Source organism: Sesamum indicum, linkage group LG2 (assembly GCF_026168435.1).
Source record: "Sesamum indicum cultivar Baizhima isolate 11 linkage group LG2, ASM2616843v1, whole genome shotgun sequence".
NCBI classification, from domain to species: domain Eukaryota; kingdom Viridiplantae; phylum Streptophyta; class Magnoliopsida; order Lamiales; family Pedaliaceae; genus Sesamum; species Sesamum indicum.
Window position 1 is genome coordinate 19305954 of NC_142658.1, and position 20607 is coordinate 19326560.

At 30.5% G+C, this 20607-nt stretch overlaps 2 protein-coding genes across 3 annotated transcripts; one reads left to right on the forward strand and one right to left on the reverse strand.

Moving 5' to 3' along the window:
- Nucleotides 1–8194: 8194 nt before the first annotated feature.
- Nucleotides 8195–13263, forward strand: CLO4 (Caleosin-related family protein). Of its 2 annotated transcripts, XM_011072280.3 has the most exons (7): nt 8195–8500; nt 8603–8713; nt 8808–8893; nt 10743–10837; nt 11689–11814; nt 11903–12046; nt 12187–13263. In XM_011072280.3, exons 1-7 carry the CDS (start codon nt 8449–8451, stop codon nt 12203–12205), a joined length of 633 nt encoding a protein of 210 aa, XP_011070582.1. In that variant the 5' UTR covers nt 8195–8448; the 3' UTR covers nt 12206–13263. The 2 variants fall into 2 exon arrangements, with proteins under 2 accessions (XP_011070582.1, XP_088734126.1); XM_088878000.1 differs by having other exon boundaries at nt 11903–13263.
- Nucleotides 13264–15072: 1809 nt separating this feature from the next.
- LOC105156209 (E3 ubiquitin-protein ligase) lies at nt 15073–16671 on the reverse strand. Its single transcript, XM_011072281.3, has one exon. The coding sequence runs from the start codon at nt 16504–16506 to the stop codon at nt 15184–15186; it is 1323 nt and encodes a 440-aa protein (XP_011070583.2). The 5' UTR covers nt 16507–16671; the 3' UTR covers nt 15073–15183.
- Nucleotides 16672–20607: the final 3936 nt, after the last annotated feature.

Consider the following 20607-nt stretch of genomic DNA (forward strand, 5'->3'; position numbering starts at 1 on the left):
TGCCATGTGCATCAGTGTGTCGGTTAAAGAAATCATATCTTTATACATAATTTAATTATAATTAAGCAATAGTTGGTGCATCTAAAGTTAATAAATTATAGTTGTTTGTTTAAATGTATTTTTAGTCCCGTAATTTAGGCTATTTGTACATCTTCGTCCTTCAACTTTCTAGGATAACGTTTTGCTCCTACATTTTTTTAATTTTTGTGATTTTAATCCTTTTATTCGTTGAAGTTATGAAGAAATGCATGTGCATTAATTACCAGACCTTGTAAAATTGGAATTATTGTTCATGGCTCGTTTTTGTTGATATTATGTTTTTTTACATTTTTAAGGTAGCATCTTGATAATTATTAATTATAATAATTGGAAAGATAAATTTTGAATGTGACAATACTAGCTAAAACTCTTTATCCTCCATATATCTAAACCCCAAGAGTATAAGTTAAGTATTTAGCAAAATTAAAACTTTTTTATAAATAATATTGATGTGCATAAAAATAGGTAGGCTCCAAGAGGCCTAAACGATCTAAAAAAAAGAAAGAAACGAGAGGCCCAAGTACACTTGATAGGTGGTTTTGGCAGATGTCCCCAGAAAACAGACAGGTGGGCAACCTCGGTGGATGCCCCCCAAAAAATAGATTGGCAAAGGGAAGAGGCTGAAGGGCGCATCCCCTTACTCGGACCATGATCAAAGTCCGATAAATATGCGGTCCAAAAGACCTACATACATGGCAACTCACTCTCCCACATGACATCTCATCAACCCCGAGATCAGCATCCACATTGGACCACATCAGCCCTAGGAGGACCCCGCTGGCAATTAGGACAGTCCAAGAGAAGGGAGGTGCTCCCAAGACCCAAGATTCCTAAACTTAGAAGGACTCTCGACAGAATAGGAGTCCTCGCACAAAAGGAGTCATCCCTTAGACAAAGACGTATTTTATGATCTGGCCAGTTGAAGATAAGGTTGAATCCTGCCTTATCTCCACATATTAAGCCCCTCTTCCGAAGATAAAGCAGGTGTTCAGAATCCTAACCTAGGGGGATGCCCCTTTGTATATAGACCTTCAGTCCACCAACAGGGACACATTTAATCTCTCTTTGGGGACACCTTCTAAAATTTGGAAAATCACTCTTTATTCTTGCTTTAGCATTCGAATCGCACTCTTAGCATGATTTATTTCACGAATTGCTTACTCTATCATGATTTCTCATTACATTTTATTTTCTTACGATTATTTTCCTCCTAAATTCGATACTAACTTGGGCGTCAGAGTGCTAACACTTTTTTGTAGGTCCCCCTTCAAGATTTGCATTCGTTTCGGCCCAAGCTTCGAGCATAGTTCATATGAATTGGACCCGTGTATCTTTTGAACGTATCAAATATAATAAATAAGTTATTATATTGACTATGCTCAAAACTTGGGCCGAAACGAATGTCAATTCTGAAGGGGGGGCCTGCAAAAGAGGCGTTAGCATTTTGACGCCCAAGTTAGTATCGGATTTCAGATAAAATAATCGTAAGAAATAAAATATAATGAGAAATCGTAATAGAGTAAGCAATTTCTTGAGAGAAATCATGCTAAGAGTGCAAGTTGAATGCTAAAGCAAGAATAGAGAGTAGTTTTCCAAATTCTAGAGGGTGTCGCTCTTGGTGGACGGAAGGTAGCCTCCCTGTTGGAGGACTGAAGAAGGCGTCCCTCTTAAAAGACGGAAGGTGTCCCTCTTGGTGGATTGAAGGTGTCCCCTTGGTGGACGGAAGGTATCCCTCTTGAGGGATGCTGAAATGAGAAATTGAAATAAAAATAAGGATTTCGTGAGTAAAATATGACAAAAGATTTCGACTTAGCCAAGAAGACAAATTTGTTATCTTGTAATGTTCTCAAAACATCAAATTATATTTCTTATCAAAATTCCTCTTGCTTGTAAATTAAAACTTGTCCTCGTTGTCGGAATAATAATTTGTAAAATCAATCTACTTATATTATTGTATTTATTTAGTTTATAATAATTATTATAAAAATTTATTTTTTTTTTCTGAATTGAGTATTTTTATTTACCACCTAATTAATTAAAATTTTATGGGATTAACCCAAATTTCTGACTTCGCCACGGACAACCACTATCGATCATTAATATTTTGAAAGACAGAATATTGGTTATAATTAAAAATTACAACAATCTTAGCCATAATCAAGATCCCAAGACAACTATTATGCCATAGCTGAGACCATAACAATGTCATGATATGTAATATTAATTTACTATAATTTTTAAACCCTACTCATTTTTACTGTGGGTTTGAATTTTGAAATCTTTTGAGGTACAATGTGTAATTAAAAACATATATATCTACTAATGTACAACTATTGTGTTTGAGTTTGTTTTAGCATGTGATCAGTTAATGATTAAGTAGAGATTAGTCAAAATGTTCTCAATTATCTTGTAATAAAAGATGGGGTTAGTGATCCTTGAAGATTTCAGTGAAAATCTTTCCATACTACTTTAAGTTAAATCAAATTAAATTTAATATTAAAATCTTTCAGCTACAAATTAAAAATTTGTATAAAATCAAACGAGTTGGATAAAAAAATTTAAATAAAATTATCCACTTCGTTAGTTCACTAGAAAAAATAAATATAAATTAATGAACACTAATGAATTGAACTAATTGTCAAACGATGGCCAAAATCAAAAAGGCATTAATAATTTTATAAATAATAAAAAATATTTATAATTATATTAAATTTTATAAAAGCTAGTGTGTAATTTACCCTACTTGACATTGTAGGTAATATTGGACACTTTAACTTTACTCGAATATTTGTTGATGATTTTCTGTGATCTCTGGCATCAAAGTCTTCCTTAAAGGTCGAAACATTGAATGTCGTCTAACAAACATCTTAACAAATACATACATTGTTAATTAATTTTTTTTATCATATCATGACTTCAATCATCCATAATTATAACAATGAATATACTGATTAACACTATCAAATATTTATATGTATCTCATCAATAATTATTATTGAAGTAGAATAACGAACATATATGTTGGTGGGATTCTTAGCCACACTAGAAAAAAGTTACTATTGGCTACAATACTAATGGCTATTATGATAAATAAATATTATTAATTATAATTAAATAATCAACGCAAAAAACTAAATTTTTCACCATGAAAAAAATATTTGCTACGACTAATTAGAACCATGGTAAAAATATTAGCTATGACAAGCGTTTTAGCCACCCTAACAAAAAATAGGGCCAATAATCATTGTGTGGTTGTGGTTAATAACTATTTTTTACGATTATTATTATTAATTAAAATAATTAATTATGATTAAATATTATATTTTTTGTAGTGCAATAATTTTATAATAATGGAATCTCAACTTGGTCGGCTAAGTTATTATCCATGATCAAACATACGTTAATTTCAAGCGTGATGATGTTTATGAGTTATTGCATTTAAGCCGTGAGGGACAATGAACAGTTTCCTCAAATAACACAAAATTCCGACATAATGTAGTCCACACGATGATCTCAGAAAACCCAAAAAACATGTTGGAGATGTGAGTGAAGCAAAAGGCATCATCAACAGAATGATCCAAGCTTTAAGCAATTTCCACCCTTTGCCCCACGTTTAGTCCTTCCCACATTGAACCGTTAATCCCACGGGCTCATTGAATGTATGAGTATTTGTCTCTTTTTATATGAATTATTATAATTTATTATTATTTTTAATCATATTGATGTATTCATTAAAACAATATAATTTATTATTGTTCTTATTCATATTGATGTATTGGTTGATTCAATATATTACTATATATGGAAAGAAAAGAAAAACCTACAGTGATTAGTAAACTTCTGCTTAGATGATCAGGAATCACCCAAGGGAATAATATGATTTCTTCTTATGATTAATAATATGATTGAAAGTAAAGAAAAAAAATCTAGCAAATAGCGGAATACTAACTAATTATGGCTACCAGACGACTATTAACTGTTTTTTTTTTTTTTTCGATAAAGGTAAATTTCATTAAGTAAAAAAATTATAATAGTATAATACATCTTGCTTAATCTAAGCGGTTTCCTTGACAGGCTAATGAATCAACCATAAGCAATAAAGCGCACAAGTGCTAATATTAACTGTTGTTCCTAGAAGTAAAACAAAAATATTAGCCACAACTAAAATTCATTGTACATATTGCTGTATTAACTGTGATCAAAAGTTTCATTAATCAGTCTTATTTGGCGGAGGTAAACAATATTCATTTACTATGATTTTTAAATAAGTGATTTATAATTTATGAGATAATGCATTTTCTTTGTAATGAATTGACAATTTAATTTGTCTGAAAATATAATTCTATGATTTCTACTCTATTTTATAATGCATTAGCGGAAAGACCTATCACGTAAATCAATAGTTTCATAATAAATAAAATACCAAAAACAATGAACTAAAAATTATAAATTATTAATGGTAAATTAAAATAATTTTTTTTAAAATTTGGTATAATTACAAATACCTTCTCATTGTATAAAAAATTATAAATACCTGTTGAAATTAACGACCATCTAACAAATACGTCCTACAATAGTTGTCAAGCATAAGTTAGACGATCGTTAATATTAAGAAGTATTTATAATTTTATAAATAATAAAAAGATAATCATAATTGTGGCAAACCTCATGGAAACACATTATAATCTATCTATATCTTATCATTAAGTTAGACAATCGTTAATATTAATGTATTTTTTTATTCATCTTATAACTTTCCACTTTTCCTATTATCTTTTGATATTTACTTATTTTTTTATTTTTATTTTTATGCATCATTTTGATATTATTTTATTATAATTTAATATTAATTTATCATTTTTTATATACCTTATAAAACAATAAATATTTTAAAAATATTTTATTTTAATTAATATTGTAAATTTTGGACGTACATATGTGTGCTAATCTGACAAAACTCGAAAGATGCTTAGTCTGTGCTATTCGCCAACTGCTTTTTATATAATTTGCGGAAAAGATCAAAGCTAAAGCTAAAGGTGAGTCGTTTTACACTTCATCTCTGCTCAAATCATGGATGCGTGGAGTACCTGTCTTTCCTTTTATAGCTTTTATTTTTACTTTTGTTTTCTTTCTTATAATATTATTATTTTATCATTAATAATGTGGTGGTATGTTGATGGGATCTAATTAAATTGGTGAAATTGAGGTCCCATAACATAAGTTATGGATTCAAACCCCACCAATGTGTGGGACGTCATTCTACTTTAATAGTAGCTGTCGTTCTAGTTTAATAGTAGGTATTGATTAGATGTTATAGTTGTTTGATATAAATATTGAATATTAATAATTGTAATTGATTTTATTTAAAAAAATATTGGTTCATCCCTTTCACTTCAAAATATAATATGGTGGTGTAGTATTAAGTCATTAATATTTTTATTTAAATATCGCGAATTAGAATCTTAACACTAATGAGTTTGTCATTTTTACCTTTAGTGTGTTGCTCAAATTGCGGTGATTAAATCGAGCCATGCAAATACATTGATCAAAATGTCTATACATTAATTACTTTGAAATTTCAGGTTTGATGTAAGTAGGCGTCCCTCTTACACTGGTCGTAGACGGAGTCCTTGATTGATTTATAAATCTCACGTCCTTCTCCTCAATTTCTTGTGAAACGCATTTTTATGATAAGATCTTAAAATTTACACAAATTCAGAGTGTATAATACACTATGCGCAGACATCAATCACATTGAACACCATATCAAATTTACTTTGTTTCCGAAGAATGACAAGATAAACTAGTAAAGTACTTTTATATCACTTAAAGGATTGATATTCTTTCTGAAATTAAATTCTTGCCCATTTTTATTATGGTAATTAATAAAATCAACATATCGTTTATGTATTACTCTTCAACAGCATTAATAGTAAAAAAACATGCAAAAAATATAAGAAATATTATTAATACGGGACGTACTATATATTATGTATAGTAAAATAGTAAAAACAAAAAGTTAAGGGAAATTCTGGTTTTAAAATAGCTTTTTATTGTTATCTTACTATATAAATATTCTCACCTTTTTTCTTTTCATATTATACACACAATATATATATATATATATTAAACAAAAAAAATATAATAAAATTTGAAATAAAAAGTTGAACCTGGAAAAGCAAAAGCTAAATTGGGGGCAAGTAGATATTCCTTTGCCTTCACCCATAATAAAGGTTAAGTTGAGGAGGAAAAGAGGCCATTTTCTCTGCTTCTCTGTTTGTGTTTATTCATTTTACTTCTAAGCAACTGCTTTTATTGCTTTTCGTTTTAAATTGGATTCTAATAATTAAACCTTTAAGTTAAAATCACATTAATCTATATATATATATGTAATAATTCATAATATACTAGTAATTTATGATACACTCTGTGTTTGCAAATTCTATAATACTTTATTATTTAATGTCCGACTACGGACTTTCGAGTTTGTTGAATGCAAGAATTACCTTAAATCAATTAAATTCTTCCTAAAATTGATTATGAATGATTTATCGATGGTTGATCGTTAGGCATCAAAGCTCCAGTGGCTTGTCCAGGTTTACGAAGTGGTACCATGTATCTGGCAATAGGCTTTGATGCCATACGCCACATTTTAGCCTAAATAGGAATTGACTTGGAGCATATTGAGTACATCCAAGAATTTGAATGTACATAACTCGCCACAAAAAGCTTATAAGATGTTAGTCTAATAATTTTTAGTTCATGGGGTGTCACTGAAATCTTAGAATATATAAAATCTAAATATTTGGACAAACCAAAATGAAAAGAATTTCTGTTATACATCCATGTTTGACATGAACACATTACGTGCACATGACCTATTCTTGAAAATGAATAAATGACATAATTTTTATAAATGTATCGTACATATATTGAATGTTATCATTAAAGAATTATAAGAAAATTTTAATTAGGAAAAAGAAAGTGAAGAGGGAGCGAGAAACAAAAGAGGAACTCTCAATTACCGAAAATGCAATAGAGTACACACATATCGAAGTATCATGGATTTTTATTTTTATTTTTTCAAATCTCAAACTAAATCATCATAGAATGATAATATATTTACTATGTGATTAATTATTTTTTTTAAAACTATACAATAATTACAATATAAATATATTGTAATTAATAATTAATCAAATATATTCAAATCTAATTTTAAATTAGAATTTTGTGATGGAAATCTCAAGCAGATCAAAGTCTCAGGCATATATATCTTCTTCTTTACCTTTCGACCAGCCAGCCGCCAAAAATAATGTAAGTAACACCCCCCAAAAATAAAAACAAAATAAAGATAAGGGTAAGTGATTATGTGGTAGATGACATATGTGCCTCAATTATTTCATTTCTCCTTAGGACACATATGTACATGCAGAAGCATGTCCACACATTACCCACTTATAAATTAATGGTTTAATACGCAATAAATAATTTTTTATCATACTTTCAAAATATTATATATATATATATATATATCTTATATTTATTTGTATATTGTATAGCATTTACTTTTAATGATACGAGTATATCTGCCACATTGACATATATGTGCACAGTCAGTTTAAAATTTTAAAAGAATTATTATTATTTAAAATATATATTAAGTAGATTAATAAAATATTAAAAAGTAAAAAAAATGAAAAAATAACAAAATAATGTGAAGAAAAAGAGATGCAGATGATCAAAAAGGAAAAAGAGACGTCGAAGTTGAGAAAAGAGAAAATAGGAAGTTAAGAAGATTAAAAAAATATAATTAAATATTTAAAAAATAATTGATATATCAAAATTAAGACATCAGAAGGGTGCTCTCACTTTATACATAGTATTGATATTTTTTAATTTATATTTATACCATTATAAAAAAACAAAATTACTATAGACACGGTGATGGATTTGATACCGCTGCATTAATTTTTTATAATTTAAAAAATACACTTTCAACTGATATGATAATTAATTTATTTTATTTTAAATTTTATATTAATTAATATATTAATTTTTTATTTTTAATATGATGTGTTAATTTATATATTTTTAATTTTATTTATAATATATTTTAAAGTATGAAAAAAGGTATTATGGTGGCGGAAACCATATGGAGAAAACGCTGGTAGTGTTCTTATACGTGTACAGTGACAGACGGTAAGACCAAAAGAGTGTATATCTGTTGATTTCTTGACGGAAATCCCACAGGCTAATATTTCGAATTCGAATTCCGCAGCCGCTTTCTATAAATACCCAAAATCAAAACCCCATTTTCGTACAACCCAAACCCGTTTGCTTTACCCACACTGTTCTTTTTCTTTCCAATTCCTTCTCCACAAACAAACAGGTGATAAAGCAGTTGCAATGGCTGGAGATTCGAATTCCGTTTCAATCAGTGGGAGCACTAAACCCCAAGGCAAGAAATTGTATCATGATTCTTAGTTTCTCCCCTTCGAAATTGTGTTTTTGGGTTTTCATGATTTTCCTTGGAACTGTGGGTGATGACGGCGGTATGCAGGGACGGAGAATCATGATCATGATCATGATCAGACCAACGTTCTGCAGAAGCATGTCATGTTCTTCGATCGAAATAATGATGGCATCATTTATCCTTCCGAAACTTTTGAAGGTTTTTCTTTCTTTTTTTGAAAAAAATAGAAATTGAAAATTGTACTGGGTTTATTTGCCGATTTTGATGGTATTGGGTTACGTTGATTTTTCAGGTTTTCGGGCAATTGGATGTGGGGTTTTGTTGTCGTCTGTGGCCGCTGTCTTCATTAACATGGGTCTAAGTCGGAAAACAAGACCGGTAACTTCTCTTACTCTACAATTGTTGTTTTCGAGACCATTACTGATGATTGTCTGTGTAATTAGGGTTGTGAATTTGGGTAAAACAGATGATCGATGCATCATAGTCACTTTTTTAGTTCTAAGAACCAATCAGGGATTTGAATTTTCTTATATTTAGGACAACATATAGCGTCTGTTTTCAGCGATAGTGTAGAATTTTGATTGAGCCGCACCCTGTGTATAATAATTTAAGTCGGGAAAATCTTTGTCCAATTTTGGTCAATTAAATCGCATTATAATTCATTTATGGATAAATTATTTCGATATTTCCTGAAATTAAGTTTAACTATATAAAAAATTTGTGTCTTTTAATTACAAGCCTATATCCCTGGTGTACTTGCAAAATTTTGCCCCTGATCAGTAGGAAATTACTTCTAATTGTAACTATATTTTTAGGGGGTGTATGTGCAATTTTATAAAGTATATAGGATATTGTATAATTAGATTTAATTTTAAAGGATGTAGATGCAATTTATTCTTAAATTTGTTATAGGGATAACATTGCATTTTTTTGAGATTTGGTGTAACTACACATAGACTTTCTGTGGTTTGAAACATTAAATCTAAAATCCTGTTATTTGCATCCATCTAACAAATAGATTCCCGATTAGTTAAAATTAATATTAATAAAAAAAACTAAAAATGAAAAGTGGTTGACTTATTATAGATTTATTTTAATAAATAAATTTTTTCAACTAAAGTACCTTTATAATGGTAAAAATATACCTACTCATATACATTAAAGTGTGAAAATATATGAGGGTAATTCAGTCAAAAAATTTATTTTTTTGTTAATATTAACAAATTTAGTGGATTTTGACGAATTGAATGACTTATTTATTAGACTTTCATAAAATTCAGGAGTGTTAGATGTAATTTTTCTTAAATTACATAAAATTTACATGTGATTACAATAAATCTCAAAGGAAAGGAGTATAATTATTCTTTTATTATATCATTAGATCAGACGACTTGGATTTCACTGAGTCGTGTGGTTGACTTTGATGATAAGGCAAATCCCGTTTGGACTATAATACTAAGGGGTTTTACTGATTTACTCTTTTCCCAGCCAAAATCTGCATTTAATTTTTATTTTCAATGCAGTACTATGTAGATTATGCTGCAAGACTTCCAAATCTAGACATGTGGGGTAAAACAATAAAAATGAAAAATCAAAGGATCCAGTCACGATGCTGTCAGTCTCAAGAAGCAGTTGCATCTGTAATAAAATAAAGACAGAAGTTTATATTTAAGTTGTTCTATATCATCATTATAGTATTGCTCAATAAGGATCTTGAATAAGTACGTGGTTGTCCTTTGAGTCTATTTCCTTTTATTTGTTATCATGGTCTTGTGGCATATGTCAAACATTTAGGAACAAAACCATAAAGTCTCCAAACCCCAACCCCACCCTAATAATAATAAAAAACAAAATATAGACAGTGAATATTTTAATGCAATTATGAGACATATACCACTAGTATGGAACGAGTGGTCAAATTGGTGTTTGCAGTATTTTCTAATTTTGTGGTGAGAATACTCATATATCCCCTTTATTTTTTAATGTACAGATTGAATTTTTTATTACAATTCCTGATGCATTTTCTATTTAGTTTCACATATACTTGCTGCGCCTATAAAGTATTTTCACTAGATAAAATTAATGACGTAATCTTTATACAGGCGGCATGTACATGCAAAATAAAATAGAAAATGCAATATGAATTATAATAGAAAATCCAATCCGTTTAAAGTATACTTTGTAGAAGAGTTGTATGAATTTTATCCTTTGCTTTCCTTCAAAACAGGGTAAACCCTTTTCTCTACACTTCCCCATTGAGGTGAAAAACATCCAAATGGCGAAGCACGGCAGTGATTCTGGTGTCTATGACAAAGAAGGAAGGTACATATATATATATATATATATATATTAATAATAGAAATGTTAAAAAAAAACTCTATGAAATTAAAGTATCAAATATCCTTGTAATATAAAATAAAGTTAAAAAAAGCCCTTCGTATAGAAATTGGGCCACACGTGCTTTGACTGCGAATTGGCTATGAAAGCACCTTTTTTTTTTTACATTTTTACCCTTCTCTCACATCTAATATATAATATTATATATATGTATTAATAATAAAATATTATAAATAATTATTTAATAAAAATATTATATATATTTATTAATAATAAAATATTATTTTATATAAATAATTATTTAATTAATATTGACGATCTTCAATCTAAGTCATTATTCACTATTCCTTTTGCAATTTACTATAATTTTGAACCTAGGACACTGTTTACTTCCATGCGGTTTTTGTTTATGCTATTATTTTCTCAAATGTCTAATTTGGATGTCTTCTACGATGCTTTTTCATTCTTCTATGTCATCGACATTTTTATTTATTATTTCTGCTAGGAACGATCTTGGCGAATGAATTTGTCTTAGTTTCTCCGCTTGTCCGTGCTAATGCCCTACATTGTCATGAAGTTACATCAGTTTACGTTTGCATTGATGATTTGGAATTGACGATTTCAGATTCATAATGACAAATTTGCAAAGTTTATTTGGTTAATTTTTAATGGACTTCAAAAACTTTAGCTCCTATTTCTTGAGGTACTTCTTGAATGATTTTGGTATATTTCAGATATATCTAATATGAAGTCATATGAAATTTTCATTCGTTGATACTTTCTTTCAAATCCACATTCTTCAATCCACAATGTTAAATAGTAATCTCTTCTTGAAGGTTCCTTCCAACAAAATTTGAGGAGATCTTTATAAAGTATGCACGCACGTATCCGAATGCCTTGACATCAGACGAGCTAAAAGCTTTCATGAAATCCAACAGGGAGCCAAAGGACTATGGAGGATGGTACGTCGAAAAAGACTCTTAATTCAACATATCCCATGTTATTACACTCTCTCCTATGCATGCAATAAACTTTGGATTACATTGTCAGGTTGGCTGGCTACACAGAGTGGAAGATCCTGTACAGCCTCTGCAAGGATGATAATGGTTTGCTGCACAAGGAAATAGTAAGAGCCGCTTACGATGGAAGCCTGTTTGAGAAAATGGCGAAGGAGAAAGCATCAAAGAAGCAAAAGTAATTCCCAAAACACGAAATAAATTCTACTACGACGACTTCTTATCTTTTTCTACATTCCTTGCTCGGAAGATTTGGTCGTGAATAGGATGAAATAGTTACGTCGGTATATATATCATTCTTTTTTTTTTTTTCTGCAGAATGACTTCTGATGTTTGATGAACTGAAGATTGTGCAGAACTATACACTGCTCTTTGACTTCGAGCATTGTCCTATGCTGTATGTGTATGCTGCAATAAAACTTACTGCTGAATTGTTTGATTTCTCTGAATTCTACACAATTCTTTTCTGTATATACAGAGACTGAGCCCTGTTACATTGTACGTAAGAAAGAGGATTGAAATCTAGTGGTGCCTTATTTTAAGACATGCTATTGTGTTATGTCTGGATGTAGGTCTTAATCTATGCAGATTATATTTGTCCTAAAGCGGTTGAAACCCCTATTGGTTTTGCTGTCTACTCTTAATCCAACTGTTGTAATTCAATATTAAAGGGGTGTTTCAGATGGTTTAAATAAAAATTTATTAACCTAACGCTGAAATAAGGTGAAAAAGAGTGTTTTGGTTTATAAATGTTATAAAATATACCCATGATCAAATAAAAGGTAGGTTTAGCCCAAAATCGCCGAAAACCATTACTGGAAGGCTTGGCCCATACCCATTACCCGGTCCACTACTCATCCGGCTCGATTTTTTGTCTAATTAAAAGGGTCTCCCTCTCTCTCTCTCCAAAATAAAACCCTAAACCTAATTTCTACCTTGTGCCTCCTTGTCTCTCCCTTTTTCTTATCTTGGATTTCTCCACCGCCGTTTTCTTCTCTGTCCGATATCAATGTTCCTCACCTATATATCTATCTCCAGTGGCTTTTTAGTAGAAAACCACAGAATAGAAAAACCTCTACTCCCACTTTCTCTATTTTTCGATTAGAAGTTCTTTGTGAATTGTTTTCTAGGTGAAAATCTAAGTGAATGGTACAAGACCTTTGTGGTGTTGGCCAAAGCAACCGTAGTGGCTGCCAGTGTTAGTAGGTTTTGGGCTCTTCCCTTCCGGATCTGGCCCCTGAGCTTCTTTCTGTTTTGGTAGATTCATTACTGTTTCTTTTAAATTTGTAATTATTCATTGTTATTTTTCTATTTTCTAATATCGGTCTGTATAAGAGTTTTACAAATCCACGATTTTCTGTAATAGTTGATTTAGAGTTTCATTATTTGGGCTCACTACTGGTGGATTCATCCAACAATAACTTTTGTTTTTGATTGTTTAAATTAATTTGATTTAAACCAAAAGTTATAAGTAATTTCCTACAAATTTCTACAACTTATTGATAAAATTGTGGATTTACCAAATAAGCTGCATAAATCAATAGGGATATATCTATAGTTTTTGGTTTGTATCAACTTAATTTAAGTATTTTAAAAATAAAAGCTATAAATAAAATATATTCTTTTTTTAAATCTTAATCTCATTAAAATTAGAATTAATTACAATTAAACCCCCTCTAAAAATGCAAAATCATACTTTCTTCCAAAAATTTTTAAAATTGTTACATGCGCTCTAAAAATTCTCTGTTTACATATGACCCTTTTATTTTAGTTTGAAAGGAAAATGTTGATATCAACAAAAAAGAAATTATGTAAATTTTCAATTTTTTCCACTCGTGTAGCATTCTCATTTATATTTTTGTACTTATAAGGGAATAAATGTAATACATATACAATATAATGGAATGAGGTTAACAATATTATTACATTATACTTACAAATTATTACATGAAAATATTAAATAAGGGATAAAACTGAAAATTTATATAATTTCTTGTTAATGTTAACATTTTTCATCCAAACATTACAAAAGAGGATTGGATGTAAATGGTGAATTTTTAAAAAGAGTGTACATATAATTTTAAAATTTTCTTAAAAGAAAAAGTATAATTTTATATTTTCAAAACGAGTCTAAGTATAATTAATTCTAAAAATTAATAAGTGTTTATTTTAAGCAATGATAAATAGTCCCAAATGTACAAAATTCATGGATGAATTTAACATATGGAACTACGAGTGGGCAAGCTATATCCACTCTACAAAATTGGCCAATCTGGATTTTAGATTTATGGTTAATTATGCTTTTCTCTCTTAAGATTTGATGTAATTTTATTTAGCACTCATAAAATTTATTTCATTTAGTAAATAAATCTTTTCATTAGTTATAATTCACTGCTCAGTTAATATGAAATGTCAACACTATTTTATGAGCCATCAATTGTATCATTTTAGTCTTAAATCATGGAAAATTCTACTTTCAATACCGTTTAAGACAAATCTGAATCAATTGTAGGAAAAATATAGTACTAAAGTTAGTATAAATAATAAAAAAAATATATGGCATTATATTATTCATCCCCATAAATATTACATTGACACCCTCTTTACTTCTTGGTAATTACAAGACACCCTTGAAGGCATTTCTGTCATTGAAATATTAAATTAAAATTTAATCTAGTCAACAAGAGCATTTTTTAATTTTTAAAGTTGTCGGGGTGGTTTCTGTAATTTTTTAAACGACAAAAATGATTCGTTTAAAAAGACAATAAATGAGAGATCGTAAATGTAATTACACCTTTTTCCTATACTACAAATTAATACAATTTTCAGATGGCGATATAATATTAATATTATCAATTGAAGTCAAACAAATCAATGTAAACACTTAAACTTTAATTATAATTAATTAATATTTGTAATGATATTAATTGTACACAAAGTATCTATCTCATGTAGTTCTTAATATGATGAAAATATTTGTAAAAGCTTTTAGTTTTTGATGCTTTACAGTTTTATATTCTAAACCGACGAACAATAACCATTGAATTATAATTATCCATCACAACATGTATACTATTTTATAACAAATATTTCAAATTGCTTCATAGGCCATTATTTCCATATATGAGTAAATGACTAAACCGTCAACAGAGACATTTTTGATCCAAATAGATTCAGTGAAAAATACTATAATTTCAGATTGAATTTCTTATTGTAATTCATATGGCATATTTTATTTCACTTTATATATAGATGCAGAGGAAATTACAGGGATTTTAATTTCATGGTCTAAAAGCAGAAATTTTCGCACACAGTTTATCTAACGAGTCCCAAGTTGAGAATACCCCACGAATTCTGCGGCCAAGACCTCTCCTTGGCCTTCATCAGCAACACCCTAGCCCAAGCAATCCAACCCTGCCATGACATCCTCTTATCCCATGGGCTCCCCCACTCCAGCATCAATCTCAGCCCTCTTTCTGCCGCCTTCTCCGCCGCTTCAAAGCTCCCTTTCCCCAAATAAATCTGACCCAACACCACATGAGCCTCCCCAACGAATGGGTTCTTCTCCACACTCCTCAGCAACATCTCCTCCGCCCTCTCCAATCCCATCTCCGCCGTGTTGCAGACGGCTTCCCAGTACAAATCCCTTGCCACAATCTGATCCTTAGAATCAAGGACTTTGGTGCAGCCCTCCAGGACTGGCGGAATTACCAGCTCCAAGTCTTCATCTCTATCTGCTGGCAGCACCCTACCATTCTTCATTTCTATTGATCTGAATATCTCTTCTTCTCTGACTATCAAAGTGTATATTGCAGCCATTCTTGATATGGAGTTCATCCAAAGCCCCGGCTTGCCATCTCCAGGCCACAGAGATGTCAGAGTAGCATTCCCGGAAAACTCGAGCCGCCCGTTGGAGTTCTCGAACAAGACATCCTGAAAGCTGAAGAGCTGATCACTGAAATCCGCCATTGTCATGAGAAGAAAAACGGCGACAAGCCTCCTTGAAACCAGCACATCTTCGCCGGTCTTGATGTGCTTCACTTTTATCCCTTCTGCGGGACAAATTGACTGGAGTTTCACCCTCCAGCCCTCTTCTTCTTCCTGTTCTCCTTCTCTAATCTTATTAACACTAATCTCGGATGAACGGAGGTGCTCGATGAGCTCTGCATCTGTGTACTGAAAGAGGAGAAAGTCATGAATGAGGGGCTGCCGGGGAACAATGCAGAAGAGGTGAACCAACCGCTCTGCGGCAGGCCCGACGTAGGCGCAAACAGTGTCGCGGCCGGCGGAAGAAGGTGGGAATATGGCGAGATTGACGTAGGAATTGGAGTAGGCAGAGTGGAAGAGCCCGCAGAGGCAGACTGCGTCGGGTGCCTTCCACATTTTGAGTATGCGGTAGACACCGAGGAGGTGGTCGAGGAAGCTACCGTGCTTGTGCCAGCACTCGCCGGCACCCGCCGCTCGCAGCACCGATACAAGGCGTGGCAAGTTCTCATCAACCGCTTCGAGCTCGCCGCGCAGGAAGGGACGGGCTGATTCCAGTAGTCTTTCCAGGTGATAATGATCATCATGATTTGAGTGGTGCTTCTCGTGATTATGAGAGAATGTTAGAGAATTCGAAGGGGGCGGAGGCGCCATAGCCAGTGTTTACAGAATCAAGAAAAAATGGTTGAGAGATTTTTGTAGATTTTCCCGAGAGAGAGAGAGACGTGAAGAAGTTGGAATCGACAATTTCTGGTGTAGATTTTTGTAGATAAGACTTAAGAGGCGATGGAAAAGGACACGATTACGAGGCGGAATGTGTATGGGAGGGTGGAAGAGATAAGCTTCAGAAATGACATTTCGTCTGCAAGTCCCATACAGTGTTTTGAAACTAACTGTTGACTGGACCGTGTTTACATGCAGGTATTAAGCAGTATATCCGACCTAATCTTGCAAAGCTGCCCATTTATGCGCTAATTGGATGGCCCGTTACTGACGACCAAAGCCCAATATATCCGGCTTAATCCTGCAAAGCAGCCCGATTATTAATCACTAATTCAACCGTTGAGTCAATGGTAGTAGGATCAAAACGTCATTTTTATATAATAAATAATTATTAATATTTTAAAAATAATATTAATATACTTTTAAAAAAATCTCTGTTTTTCTTTGACATTAATAATTTAATAGAATACATAATATAATAAAATAAATTCAAAATTAAATTAATAAAGATCAAATACAAAAAATAATATTACACATTTTCAAACTTAAAAATAATCTGATATACTAAATTATCAGAAATAATAAAACAAAACTAGCAAAGTTAAATTGAGAAGTGAAATTAGGACTTTATATTTAGAAGTAACAGAAATAGTTAAACTGAAAATAAATCATCCCAATTTAACAGATTTAATGCACATTTCCAGAAATAATATGTTATTTTTTTAGTAATAACATGAAATCAAAAAACTTAACAGAAATAATACATATTTTTTAAGAGAAATTAAAAATTTTATCATGTATTTACACTTGACTGTTGACTCGTCCAGTTCAATCAATTCGTATTAGATCACATGATTCACCATTAGGTCAAACGATTTTCATAAAAAAAAAAAAAGAGCAATTTTTTGCTTCTCCGAGTTTTTGGTTTCAAATACTATATATATTTTTTTATCCAATTAATAAAGTACGTTATGTAAAAAGCATTATTCTATTATCCTGGGAAAAAATATTTTGTTTGATAATGTTAAAAGAGATCATTATTTTTCTTGTTACCACAATTATGATGAGTGTCACTTTTGAACCATAAAACACAAAAACACACTTTTTTGCTTCCAAAAGTTATGCACATTGCACCCCGTTAGTTGTTGTTACGTGTTGCTAGACCACGTGATTTTCACTACATAGGTCATAATTTAATGGTACTAAAAAAAACATTCTGACCAATTTTGACCGAAAATTATAGGGCAAAAGATTATTTCTTAAAAAAACTAGATCACGAAAATTTTATTTTAATATATATAATAACATAGCTTTAAAATTATACTTATTTGTATTTTAGATAATTTTTTAAAATTAAATTATTTTTTAGTTTGAAAATGTTTCAATATTTGACCACAGACTATAAAAAAATTTATTTATTATAAATTCATTATTTTTAAATTACTTATATTAATTTGAGATAGATTCTAGCATCTTTTATTATTTCTTAAAATTAAATTATTATTTGATCTAAAAATATCTAATAAACTTTGACCACAAAATATAGGAAATAAATTTTATTTTTTAAAAATAAAAATTATAGAGAAAATTTCTTTTAATATAAATAATAAAAAAGTTTTGAATTTATAATTATTTGTATTTTAGATAAATTCAAGCACCTTTTTATTATATTTTAAAATTAAACTATTATTTGGTCTGAAAATATTTTAATAAATTTTGACCACAATCTACAAGAAATAAATTTTATTTTTTAGAATATAAAAATAATAGAGAAACTTTATTTTAATATAAATAATAAAACATTTTTTAATTTATAATTATTTGTATTTGAGATAATTTAATGTTAGAAAATAATAAAAGATGCTAGAATTTACCTCAAATATAGTAATTATAATTTAAAAATTAATTTATTATTATTTATTATCAAATATTAAAATAATTTTAAATTAAATAATAAGTCAATTTTAAAAAATAATAAAAAGATGCTAGAATTCATTTCAAATACAATATAATTTAACAATTAATTTATAATTTATGTATAAGAAAATTTATCTAATACTTTTATTTTTAGAAGTAAATTTTATTTCTTATAATTTGTTTTCAAATATTAAAATATTAATTTTTTATTATAATTTGTGGTTAAAGTTATTAAAATGTTTTCAAGTATGAGTCAACCCTAATTATGGCCAATTTTCCCTCCTGTTTTGTTGGGCACGTGAGTTTTCGTTACCAAAGGGGGGAATTGATGGCCGTTAATGGCCATGTGCCTTTGCTGTTAATTTGGAATCAAAAAATTTATTCTCGTATTTTATGATATTAAAAGCGACACTTATCAAAGTTATGATATCAAAAATAATAATAACCTTTTGTAATGATACAAAAAAAATATTTTTTCCTATTACCCTATCATAAATAAAAAAAAAAAACATTATTTGTATTGAAAGTTCATTTAATAAAGTTTCTGAGAGTGAATGAAAAAAGCATTAGGAACAATTTTTATTTCCTTCACAAAAAAAAAAAGTATTAACAATATTCCAAACTAATAATATATATCTATTTTGAAATTATTTGCTAACAATACAAACATACAATAAAAAATTGAAAATGGTACAAACATAACATAACAAAAAAGATTTAGTAGTCAGGTTCATGGGGGTCAGTCGACCCATCGTACTCAACAATAGCAGGAGTGCGGCAATTGGTCGGGAGCTCGTCCGCCATCACAACGTCTGTGAAGGGGATACCTGCAGAAGTTGATTGTTACCGGGTACCTCTGCAGTTTTCGGCTTGTTAGCGGGATTGCTGGGGGTTTCCATAGTATCTCACGCCTTTAACTCAATTTCCCACAAACGACGCTAATTGATGCGTACGATTTTAGCACGGGTCTAAAGTTCCTAGATCTTTGCTGTTGGTATTGGACTAATTGAGTAAAAGCTCTTGAGAAATAGGACCTGCAAAACAAAGGGTTAGTACTTCGATGTTTAAGTCAGTCCCGAGTTTAAAAACAGATAAAAATAAAGACGAATTATGATGCAAAAATATGATGAAAGTGAGAATTCCATATGCAAGATTGCGAAATTATGATATAAGAGAGCAACAATAAGAGTTTTAGGATCTTCTTTAGCAGGGGGGATTCGTTGGGTGGTAATCCTTGTATTTATAGAAAAAGATTCCTTCTATCGTAAGAATTCGAGGAAGTGTATCTGGTGAGAGGGATCTGAACTTCCAGCGAAAAAATTGAGATCTAGAGATAAGGCTCCTCCTTATTCGTTTTAACAACAAACCCCTGAAAAAAGGGAGACTCCTTACTCATTTAGACTCCCGTCCAATCAGGAGTCCCTTCAAGCTGCAGAGTCCAACTCCTGTGGGCATCCCCCTCTTTCTGGTTTGGCTTAGAAGACCCTCGGATTGGGCTTCCTCCTTGGGCCGAATTCAACAAAGCAGGTTCCCCTGCTAAACTCTGGTGTTGGGGGGGGGGGGGGAGGGCTTTTGGGCTGAGCCGGACGACCCTTCCCTCTGGACCGGCTTGGATTAGTAGGAGGTCTTCTTCTTGGGCTAAGCATGGTGTTTCGGGCGGGCGATCCTTCTCTTGAGCTGGTGGACCTTATTTGGACTTAGCATTTCTTTTCGGACCAACTTCTGTTAGACCATACCCATCATGTTTAATATTAAAATTTTGATAGAGCAACTTCACAAAATTATTACACTAAGGAAAAAAGAATACCATATGGGAGAAAATGGCAAAATATATTTTGTAACATAAATTTTTAAATAGAGCAATGACCTATGATTTTTCAATTCTCAATAACAATGGAAGATAAAAAAATCAAATCCTATTAGAAAAAACTAAGAAAAAGAAAAAACATTAATTTGGATGAAATTAAAACTTACTTTATCAGTATTAATGAATCGATAAAATTATAAAAAAAATAATAATTTTACATGATTAAATTGTAAAAAAGTAATGATTTTACCTTATCAAAATTACATATTTGCTACATTAGATATATCAAGAGATTGATATAAATTTAG